General features: G+C 44.8%; 2 protein-coding genes and 1 non-coding gene across 9 annotated transcripts; all 3 read right to left on the reverse strand.

Annotated features, from left to right (window-relative positions):
* Window positions 1-920: 920 nt before the first annotated feature.
* Window positions 921-2,197, reverse strand: LOC139829996 (momilactone A synthase-like). Its single transcript, XM_051357905.2, has one exon. It carries the CDS (start codon window positions 2,098-2,100, stop codon window positions 1,180-1,182), a length of 921 nt encoding a protein of 306 aa, XP_051213865.2. The 5' UTR covers window positions 2,101-2,197; the 3' UTR covers window positions 921-1,179.
* Window positions 2,198-4,201: 2,004 nt separating this feature from the next.
* On the reverse strand, window positions 4,202-4,273 carry TRNAP-UGG (transfer RNA proline (anticodon UGG)). The gene has a single exon. It is a non-coding gene; the product is annotated as a tRNA-Pro (tRNA).
* A 648-nt stretch (window positions 4,274-4,921) lies between these two features.
* LOC127331730 (uncharacterized) lies at window positions 4,922-10,017 on the reverse strand. 7 transcript variants are annotated; one of them, XR_007869969.2, is made up of 5 exons: window positions 9,261-10,006; window positions 6,870-6,950; window positions 6,690-6,759; window positions 6,153-6,295; window positions 4,922-5,453 (listed from the first exon to the last, which is right to left on the reverse strand). XR_007869969.2 is itself a non-coding variant. In XM_051357913.1 (5 exons), exons 1-4 carry the CDS (start codon window positions 9,637-9,639, stop codon window positions 6,173-6,175), a joined length of 648 nt encoding a protein of 215 aa, XP_051213873.1. In that variant the 5' UTR covers window positions 9,640-10,017; the 3' UTR covers window positions 4,922-5,331; window positions 6,153-6,172. The 7 variants fall into 7 exon arrangements, 5 of the variants coding, with proteins under 5 accessions (XP_051213873.1, XP_051213871.1, XP_051213872.1 ...); XM_051357913.1 differs by having other exon boundaries at window positions 4,922-5,331; window positions 6,875-6,950; window positions 9,261-10,017; XM_051357911.2 differs by having other exon boundaries at window positions 6,875-6,950; window positions 9,261-10,015.
* Window positions 10,018-11,659: the final 1,642 nt, after the last annotated feature.

Consider the following 11,659-nt stretch of genomic DNA (forward strand, 5'->3'; position numbering starts at 1 on the left):
GGGCCCCATGCGACCATGATCAAGTAAAAGCGATGCTAGGATCGCCAAGCATAGATTCAACGAGATACTCATGTAAACTGGCTAGGTGAGATCTAGGTTGCCTGTTAGGGCATGTACAATGGTAGGGAAGACATGCCTTCTCTTAGTAGTCCACGGCATGTAGAGAAGACAATAGATATTAGGGGTACAATGCATTATCCCCTATTATCATCCCTTATAATAAATGAGAATTAGTTATTTTTAGTAGGAAATTACGTGTCTAAGGGAAGACAAGTCGTACAATGGAAAAATAAAAGATTATCCCTTAGCTAAGGGAAGATAACCTTCTCTTTCTTCCTTCTCTCTCCTCCAACTAAGCAAAAATCCTACGTGGCAAGCGTAAGGGAAGGCTGACATCACCCCATTGTACATGCCCTTAGGGTTTAGCGTGGACACCACCACTTGTAAAACCCTTCAACACTATGTAACCCTACTAGTTTTTCCAATCAATTTGTCCCATCTGCCACATGCCTTTCCTAATCCTCCTTAGCTCTGCTTCCCTCCCCTTCGGTGCGCGCATGAGGGATAACAAGCAGAGCAATGCACGGCTTGCCAGCTCGCCCTCACCGCGGCATACGCGCACTAGTAGGGAGCTCCTATATCTCGACTGGGTTGGCACGTACGGGGTGCCACACAACCCTCCATCCAGGCGGCGATTAATTGTGCCACGACCCATCAGGTAAAATTCTCTTTTCCTTTTCTTATTCTTTATTATTTTTCCGTTTATAGTTCTATTTTTTAAAACTAACGTTTCCTAAAAAAATAGAGATTTATTTTTCAAATTTATTTTTGGTAAATCTGAATGTTTTAGTTTAAAAAATGGAACACTTTTAAAAAAATAATTACTCCCTTCGATTTATATTACTTGACACAAATAATATGGATCGGAGGGAGTAACTTTTGATGTAAATCCATATATTTTTTGTTTCGCACATTTTTCCCACTTGAACATTTTCAAATTTCAACAATTTTCAACTAGAATTTTTTTAAGTTTGAACATTTTTTTAAAACCTAAACTTTTTTTATCGTGCATGCAAATCTAAAGAAATGGATGCTGGGTTTGCTCCCGTGCAGAGCGACACAACACAAAGAACCACGGGTGAAAATCTACCAATTTATTCGTTCGCCGGCTCCTAATAATTACTCCGCTGGTACTGCCGGCATGTTGGGCACCTTCCCCACGGTGAACCCGCCATCGACGACGAGGTTGTGGCCGTTGACGTACCTGGCCTCGTCGGACGCCAGGTACAGCGCCGCCCTCGCGACGTCCTCCGGCGCCAGAACCACGCCCGCCATCTCGTTGATGCCCGCCTCGACGATCCGCCGGTGCCCCTCCGCGCTCTCCTCCGGGTACCACTCCGCCAGTAGCCGCATCACCAGCGGCGTGGCGATGTAGTTCGGCGAGATGGCGTTCACCCGCACCCCGGAGCGCGCCATCTCCCCGGCGACGGCGCGCACGAGCCCCACGACGGCCGCCTTGGACACGCTGTACGGGTGCGGCGCCACGCTGCCCAGCACGCCGGCGACGCTGGCCGTGCAGATGATGCTGCCTGCGCGGCGCGGCGCCATGACGCGCGCCGCGTGCTTGACCCCGGCCATGACGCCCCGGGTGTTGACCGCCATGACATGGTCGAAGTCGGTCAGGTCCTGGTCGGCGAGCCGGGTACGCGCCAGGGCGCCCACGACGCCGGCGTTGTTGAACATGATGTCCAGCTTGCCGTGGCGGGACACGGCGAGGTCGACGGCCGCGGCGACCTGCGCCTCGTCGGTGACGTTGCAGCGGGTGTAGGACGCGGATTCGTGGCCGAGCTCGGCCGCCAGGGCGCGGCCCAGGTCGTCCTGGACGTCGGCGAGGACGACCTTGGCGCCGTTCCTGACGAACTCCTCGGCCGTCGCCTTGCCGATGCCGCTGGCCCCGCCGGTGATCACCGCGACCTTCCCGGCGAGCCTCTGTGAGGTCGAGCCCGTGGAGTAACTGCAGCGGTTAGCGATGCCGGGCAGGGGCAGCGCCGCGGCAGCTCCATTCCTTGCCCTGAGGACGATCTGCATCGCTCGGAACATGATGCAGGTTGATTGATTTCCCGTGTCAGCTTCGCACCGAGCAACGCTACAGGCCTACAGAGTTGTGTTTGCTCTGTGAAGTGTGAAGCGGTTGTGCGCGTGCTGAATCCGTTATTTAACATGACCAGATGCGACGCCGCCCCGTGCCGGAACGTGGCGCGAGCGCCGACATGCCAGGCATTACGTTGTCTTATTAGTCACAGGCTCACAGCTCATCATTTCCCCCATTCAATATTTGACATTTCGCCTGATCTAAATTTGGCGACCGGCACTGAAGCATACTCCGTAGATGATAGTGTGAAGCTGGTGTGTGCGTACTGAGGACAGTGCAGAGCGGAGCCATTATTTAAGAGCATCTCCACTGGGTGTGCAGCTGGTTTGTTTGGGCTCCCCGGGGTATTGGGTTTGGGCTATGATCGTCGGATGAAAAATAAGCCTAATTTTTTGAAAATTGGGCTCTTGGGAGCGCCACTGGGGAAATTTCGTCCATCCGACGTTAAAAAATGGTCTGGGATGAGGTGCTGGCGAGCCGGGTGAAGATGCTCTAATAAGACCACAGACAACGCCACCTCGCCGCCTCCGGCACCGGAACATGGCCCCAGCGCTGACTTGGCTGGTATCATCTTGTCTTTAATCACAGGCTCACAGCTCATCGCTTCCCTCAGTCCATACTTATTAGACATTTCCCCTCTAAATTCGGGGACTGGCAGTGAAGCATAGATGATAGATCAGCCGGTCAGGTGCGACCTATTTCGTCTCTGAGATGGTTATTCGCCGCGCATTTGGGCCGGCCGGTGCGAGGGCATGTACAATGAAAGTAGGAGAGAAAACAAACTTTTTTCTAGGTCGCTCTCCCTATCATTTAGACAATGTAATATAGATATACGGTGTATAATATAGAATTGAGATGCAATAGTTATGTCAACCTAAGGTCTTGAACTAGTAAAAGGTATTAGGTAAAATGTTTATTTCAACACTCTCCCCACCTCCTATAGGCTATTTTAGTCTTTAGAGGTGAGTTTGATAAAGGTCGCATATTTTTTCTTTAATACTAGGTCAGCAGAGTCTTTTGGCTTTGATACCATATAAAATTGATGCCCTAAGCAACTCAACCAAAACGAAAATTGTTAGAATAAGCTAGGCAATCTAATTATTTGAACATAGAATGCACCATTTCTTACTGCTACTCGCGCAACTAATAAGAATTAATTAAATTCTATAAGAAAGTAATGTTACCAAGGAAAGATATATGGTGCAATGGCGAAAAATGTCTTCTCTTGTCTTCTAAAGGGATCATCCCTTAGTTTAGTAAAAGAAATATTTGCTTTCCATATTATCTCTTATTCAGCTAAACAAAAATTATGCGTGGTGGATCTAAGAGAAGGCTTGCGCCACCCCATTCAACACATGCCCTCACTATAATGTTATCAATCGATTGTCTACCCACACCGACGGTTTGCCTCTGCTCATATCGGAACTTGCAACACCCGAACAAATGATATGACATCAACTTCCAAATTATAGGATTGCACCATATAACATATGATGGCAACACGACGGATGATTGCTTCGTGGTTAATGTTAGTTATAAGTTACAACTAGAATTAGTAACATCACGATAACTAAAATTTCTCAACGTAATCTAAACTCCCTGCCGACGCTAGTTAGAGTACTAGTAGCTATTTATGTGAATGATATTACCCCCTCCGATTCGAAAAAAGAATCGATTGCCACATTCTAATTACATTTTATAATTAATCTCTTCTAAATTAATCAAAAGAAGCCCAGCACACCATCTCTCCTCTCCCGATCTAATTTCAAATCTCGAAAACATGGTCTACTCGCTCGCGTCCACGATCGCGAGCTGTTGCTCGCGTAATGTCAGCTCACACGTGGGAACAGACATGCATGAACGTCAAAGGCGGTGGACCATATTGGTTTAATGATAATGGTTTCGTCTCTTTTGGGAAAGCAGCGTGCTTCTTGTTCCATCGAGTTTCTTATTTTTTTTCGAAACGAATTGCTCCCTTCAGCGGGGCTACCACAAGACAAAACTCGCATTTCCTTTTTCTAGAAAACTCGCAGCAAAAACATAAAAAAGGGGGCATTCCGAGAATCGAACTCGGGACCTCTCGCACCCAAAGCGAGAATCATACCACTAGACCAAATGCCCTGCTATGCAATAATTCATTGTAAATTGTATTTAATTAATAAACGTACAACAGTCAACTGCAACCCCCACTGCCAAGCCATGGCAACTAAAGTAAATGGAAATCAAGGGTAAGAGGGTTGTCATGTTGCTCATGTACACTAAATCTCCATCCCTTACAGCACCTCTCACTGCGTCAGGTACCCAAATTACCGGCACAAAAAAATGCCGGCAAAGGCACCAAAAGTGCCGGCAAAGATTTTTCAAGGCACAAAAAAAGTGCTGCGTTTATTCCAGTCGAGATAGATCTTTGCCGGCATTTTTAGAAAAGTGTCGTTAATTATATTTTAAGGCACTTCCAAAAATGCCGCTAGTTAGTATTGCCGGCACTTTTGAAAGATGCCATGGAATCTTTTTGCTGGCACTTTCCGAAAATGCCATAGAATCTTTTTGCCGGCACTTTTCGAAAAATGTCACGAAATCTTTTTACTGGCACTTTTCTAGGGATACCATCTAAACTTTTTGCCGGCACTTTTAAAGGATGCCTACAATTACTTTTTCAGGCTTTTAATTCTGGTGCCGCTGATTATTTTTTTAGGCATTTTTAAGGTTGCTATACTGCCTGCAAGCATTCAAGCAATCTACAATCAAGCATACATCACACTCAAGAAGTCAAGCAATGTTTAAAACCAATATTTCCAAGCAATCTAGGTTTGAAACCAACATTTTGAAACATTCAAGGATTCACAATCCAGGCATCTAACTTACATGACCAACAGGGTTCATCTCCACATCATGAACAACATGGTTTGAAACCATTAGATAAAATACACAACAGGGTTGATCTCCTCATCATGAACAACAGGGTTCATCTGCCGCCGAGGAAGAAAGTTGGCATGGAGTTTGGGCCCTGCCTCGCTGCGCGGCCAGATGCCTCGTCGTGCGGCCAGAGGAAGTTGCGCCAGCCGCGCCATGCATCCGACGCCACAACCAGGTTCACGTCCCCGACGCCAAGCCCTCTTCCTCGTCGAGCATGATGCCAGAGCACCGGTGAGCGCGCCCTCCGCCCTCCACCCACCCTCCTGCAGTTCACTGAAAATGTTCCAAGTCCTTCATCCTTTTGATAGTAAATATGAAGATAAAACACCCACAGAATAATTGTGCTTGGATCTGCCTCAATGGAGCGTGCAAGAAGTAAAAGAGCCTACAGAATGTATGTTCCGAATTAGAGGTAAGTTGAGTAGCTGAGAACACAATAAATCCAATTCATGTTTGATTGTGTAACTGTAACATGTCCCTAAGCAGTAAGCAATACAATGATCACATTTAGCCTGTCAGGTTTGTTTACTTTCCCATAATATAAACCAAGTGCAGCCTCTAAGAATAGTTCGACACAACAGATCCCTATACAATCTTATTCTACACAACAAAAGGTTAAATAAAAACTAATCAAAATATAAGCAGATCAGAGAGCAATGAACTAGTAAAAGATTCAAAGGAAAGTGTCATGTCATTAAATGTGAAAAGAAATGCAAGTGAATAAGACTGGACATCGTCGACAGCAGGTTGAATGTTTTTTGTCAACTGTTGATTAACTGTCCAAAGAATTTCAATTGCCAATCTTTTTTTGAAGGGGGTAGCATGAAAAGGGTGTGATATAAGCAAGCAAGTACTCCCTGTGTTCCCTATTAATTGACTCTGATTTAGTAAAAAGTTGTAATAAATCAGTATTATGGAATCAATCAATATTGGTCATATATGAAAACTAAAACCTAATCTGTCATGTCCCTCAACTAAAACAACAGACAAAAAGTTTATACTTCATTTGTTACCAGCAAAAGAGGCATCCTATATGAACTCTGTAAAATCAAGGAGGAGTGGTGATATCACTGGTGTGTGTTACCTGGATGCGAACATGGTAAATTAGGTCGGGGCTCCCAAATCCATGGGGACAGATTCAGATGCGAGTTTCATGTCGAGGAGAAAGACCTCCATACCAAATGGCGAGAACGACTTGGTAGAGGTATCCATGATTGGTGCATGGAACTGAACCATAATTACACACGCGTAACTGAACTTTAGGATGTGGCGGTGAATCGTTATATGAAAAAATTATAAGAAACTTAGGGGGAAAATAAATTACAGGTTATTGTATAAACAACTATCCTATATGTGACGCATTGATATGCACTATATGAGCGTAGCCTAACTGAACCCAAAATGGTCTTGTTGCACAGCTCATGTATGCTATTATGAACAAACTAAGAATACTTCACATTCTATTCTAAAACAACTAAGGACGGTTCACATCCTATTCCGAAACAATTAAGAATACTTCACATTCCATCTACCTTTTTAAAGAAACAATCAATAGTTAAGAGTAGATTTGGCCTGATAGTAGTTCATCAAACAAAATAATATAGCAGTCCAGCAAACAAACCATTCCACGCCGTTTCCTTCCCGGCCCCTGTGACCCACTGGCAATGTTGTCCAGCACACATGACCAAAAGCTGAAACACGACAATAGAATGAACTAATCAGCGAAAGCCAACCATGTGGAACGATGGACTAATAAATGAAGTATTGAATAGCCAGCCAATCAAAGCAGAGAAAATTCCACCTCACCGATAGCAGGAAAAGGACCAGCAACAAAATCGAAAAATAGAACAAAACCAGCAGACACCACAAGCTCGATGTGAGTCTGCAAAAGAATTACACCAGTTGGAACAAAAGGATTAGGATAAGCAGTGATAGAGAACGTTTCCTTGATTGAATATTAGCATTACTTGTGTCCGAGCTAGCTACCAGCAAGATGTATGTATTACCAAGAATGGTATGACCATAATATCAATGAAAATCAACAACCATATTATCAAAAGGCAGACGGAATATTTATCAGTGGGTACTAAAAACCTAAATGGTGCAATATATGGTATAGGTGTCCCTCGATGAATAACAATGCTTTTGACCTCGCAAATAGAATACCTATTGTAAACTTTGATTTTACATTAATTATATAATTAAAGTTTTTTAAAAGCATGGAAATCCCTATAATAAGTGTTCTAAACAGAGTGATTTTTTGATTCCTACAGTCCTACCAGAACTTATGGACATGTACCAGATATTTCTGAAGTTAATTGGCAGTTGGCACCATCAAATTTGAGGTATGGTATCATGGAAAAATGCTGAAATTGAGAAGGAAAGCATGTGCATTGATAGTCCAAGTAAAAAAAAGGAACCCATAGAATCCGACATCTACAGGGACCCATGGTTATGATGGACCTGGAATAGCACTACTCATAGTTGCAGCCTGAATACTAATTCTTGCTGTCACTGGAAATAATGATTAAATGAAGTAAGGTATGAAACAGCAAAGGTAAAAATGCCTCCATATTTTATAATTACATGAGAGATGAATGATTGGATGAGAACCACTACTACATTGCAAGTCATTGTCTTGGGTACACACTGCAAGACCTCTCGATGTATGCATGCTCTGTCCATCTCAAAATTATTTCATAGACACAGTGGACCATAAATCTAAGCACATCAATCGAGAAACCAACCATCCAATGTATCCATCAATTCAGCGTCCACTAATTCCCTACATCCATTATCGAGTATCGCCTAAACAACAATAGAGGGGAGTAGGCTATGTAGAAGATGACCGAAAGTCAAGACTTGAAGATTTCTTGACAAAGAACACTAAGGGTGAAGATTGTAGATAGAAGTACCATAACTGCTCCACAACTTGACGAGGCAAGCTGTGCATATCAGCTAAAACTTGATAAATCAAACACTAATTACTCTGACTTGACTTCTACTATATGATGTGTTTGCTATCTCTGAACTTGAGATTGATTCATGGATTCCAAGATGATGAACAAGTTACAACACTAAAACTCTTACATGACTGCTTTTGTGTGCCTTGCTGACTTGGTGTAAGAAAACAAACACCAGCTGACTGAAAATGTTATAAGACATAATACTATCCATCATAACAAGGGAAAGACATGGTATACTTAGCCTGAGACGGCCGGTTCCTGAAAGAGCGACAAGTAGACAAGCTTTCTTACAGCTGCTAAGTAGCTATAATATGTTTGGACATGTACTCAGTCAAATCCACTGTGATAACAGCGGTAACGGCACTAAAGACTGCTCAGTCAAATCCTCTCTACTACTCCATAACACAGACAAGAGTTAACTAGTAGTGCATAAAAGGGATATTCAACAACATTTAACTCCTAATTCACAATCAGAAAGCATTAACTCTTGCAGGAGGCAGGAACTAAGAAATCACAGCCTAAGAATCAAAAAAATTATAGCAGCTAAATGGCACGATCCAACCCACTTTCAAATTCAATAGGTGATAGTTGGTTCACATGTCCAATTTTAGTCTCACATGATCTCAACAGTGAAGGTAGCAAGTAGTATAATTCAAAATAAGCTAGCATCATAATTTCGTTTCAAGTTTTGGACCGGGAGCAGTATCACTTTAGACGAAGATTAGCATCCAGAGCACCCAACGAACGCAGAACTAAGCAGACACAATATATGATCGTTATGTCTGAAGAAATTGCACTGCAACCTTCAGAATCTAACGATTATACAGCAACAGGTCACAGATTAGGCACACCATAGAAGCTCAACAGCAGTTGCAACTTTACCGATGGAACCATGGCAACAGCGCGACCAATTGCACCTGCAAAACTAGCTAATTACTTGCCCAGTAAACCGATGAGGGCCGCAATCGAAGCCTCGGCAAGCTAAAGCACATGGGATCGCGAAAACCTAACCATCGCGTGCGCCACCGGCTCCAAAACCCCACAGCGAAATCGGAATCAAAATCCCCCGGAAAATCTCGCGTCCACAGTAAATCGTAGGAAGCGCAGGCAGGATATGATCCCGCCAACTAAATCCTCGGAAATTGGTCGTAGAAGAAGCTGCCCCAAAGCAGGCCCCAGCGGGCGGCGCGGCGGAAAAAGCAAAGCGAGACGGGGCGAGCGGTTACCTGACGCAGACGCGCGTGGAGGTGTGGACCTCGTGGGCGACGGTGGTGATGGTGCTGGTGCTGGTGTCGAGAGGCGGGTCCCCGGCGAGGACGAAACCCTCTCCGTCGAGGGCTCCGGGATCCAGGGTTCCGCTCCGCCGAGGAGGCGCAGACCATATCCATTTGACTGCCCCGGCCACCCACGTCCGGAAGACGATGGAGTGGTGGCCCAGAAGACGGGGGCGGCGAGCCTGACGCGGACGGCGGAGGACCCGCGGTAGTGGTGGACGGGCACGCCGCCTCCCTTCCCTCCCGCGGTCGGCGGAGGACCAGCGGTGGTGGCGAACGGGGTTTGGGGGCGGACGACGGACGGCGGAGGAGTGGGAGCACAGGGGCGCATTTGGGAAGCGGAATGAAGGCAGATCTTCTCTTTCGGCTATTTACTGAAAGGTCCCTGTGTTTCTCAGTTAAGCACTCTAAGACTTTTCTGAAACTCTGCAATAAATTAACATAGAACTTTGGCGGCATTCAACAAAGTGCCGCTAATCATCTAAGCTTTGCCGGCACTTTAGATACTGCCGCTAATTCCTAGCTATGCCGGCACTTGATACTGCCTTAATCACCAAAACTTTGGTGGCATTTCAGAGAATGCCGCTAATCACTAAAATTTTAGCGGCACTTTCAGTTATGCCTGTGCTTGCCCAGCTTTAGTGGCATTTTTTTTAAAACGCCGGTAATTACGTAACCATTAGTGGCACTAATTAAATAATGCCGTCTAAACCTACCATTAACGGCACATTGGAAAAATGCCAGCAGCAAAGTGCCGTAAATTGGCATACCTGACATAGTGTCTACTCTCACTTGCTCTTATAAAAAAAAAACGTATTCAACATTCACTCTATAGCCCGTATAATTTAGAATAATTCTAGAAAATACTGAAGGTCCAAGCCGCAACATACCCTATCTCTATCCTTCCCAAATATGTAAAACAAAACCGGCACTTATAATTTTCTCCGTGATTAGTTCTAGAGATACATATGTATATACATGATGTACACAAGTAGCTATTGTAGAAATAAGAATCATGGTATATAGTTTGCTCGATCAATAGAACTAGATAGTTTCAATGTCTCCAAAGATCATGGATCTTTTAAATGTAAATATTATTTAGTTTGCTATTGCATTAGCCTAATATTTCTCTTTGCGGAGTACGAATTCTTTTTTTAAAAAATATTTTATGTGGGCCGAAGTGGAGGAACCTCACGGAGATTGTTAAGGGGTCTAGGAACACCAATCATGCTTAAATTGTAAATAATATTTTTTTAAAATAGCATAAATATATGTATATGTAAGGAAATTTCTAGAGCAGGGGGCCATCGCCCCCTGCCCTAGAAAATCTTCGCTATTGTAAACAAAAGGCCCTCGATGTCGTGTCTCCCTAGGGCCCCTGGAATCTATGGACCGGCCTGGCCTTGCCTAGTCGACGAAAGTAGATAAAAATCCTGGCGGCAAACAGTGGCAACGCCGAGAACGATGACCGCGACGATGAAGGTGTTTCCCTTTCCCCATCGATCTCCTCCTCCTCTACCACCCTTTCTTCCCGTATCGGTAGGAGTAGTTGGTGGAGCTTGGGCGGAAGGCACGTCCACATGTCAAGCATCTGAAAATGCATAACGGTCAGCTAGCGGAGTACAAACCAGAGACAATGATCGATCACAAACAAAAACTAGTTACCTACATTACCGTTGCAGTCAAATGGTGCATGTGCGGATCCGCCACAGCTGTGGTAACCGCTGATAAGTCCAAGTTCAGCTGTGATGATGCCGTGTACATCTACATCGTAGACGAGTGCGTCGCAGCACGACGGTGTGGCAGAGTCAGGAGAATCCTGGCAAGATAGTGCCGAGCTCAGCCCTGCAAGTGCCAGGTGGCGCCATGCCCGATGCCACTGGCAGAGAAGCATAAACGAAGCACAACACGGCAAAGCACGAAACCCTAAGTCCAGCCATGGTTTCTAGCAAGGTAAGGACTTAAGAGTAAGAATGAAGGTTTAAATGAAATGAAGCAAGAAAACGTGTTCCTCGAAACGCAACAAAACTAACAAAGCGTGGACCAAAACAACGGTGTATGTTTGAAGGGAACTTTCAAATCAAACTGAAAATCCGTAAAAAAAAGAGTACCTAGACGACTCACTTGACACTTCGTCTTCTTTGTTATATTATGATTCAAATTCATCCTAATGGGAGGCTAATTTCTGACGAGCGAAGCGAAGCCCGTCATCGGTAGATTTCCGAAAGGGTGCTGGGGGGGGGGGGGGGGGGGCACCCCCCCCCACCAGTGGTACGTATTGATGCCACCGTCCATATATATACCTCTTGTAAGCCATCGGCTAGAATTTATCAGATTATAAGATAACTCAC

The sequence above is a fragment of the Lolium perenne genome, chromosome 2 (genome assembly GCF_019359855.2).
Source record: "Lolium perenne isolate Kyuss_39 chromosome 2, Kyuss_2.0, whole genome shotgun sequence".
Lineage (NCBI taxonomy): Eukaryota > Viridiplantae > Streptophyta > Magnoliopsida > Poales > Poaceae > Lolium > Lolium perenne.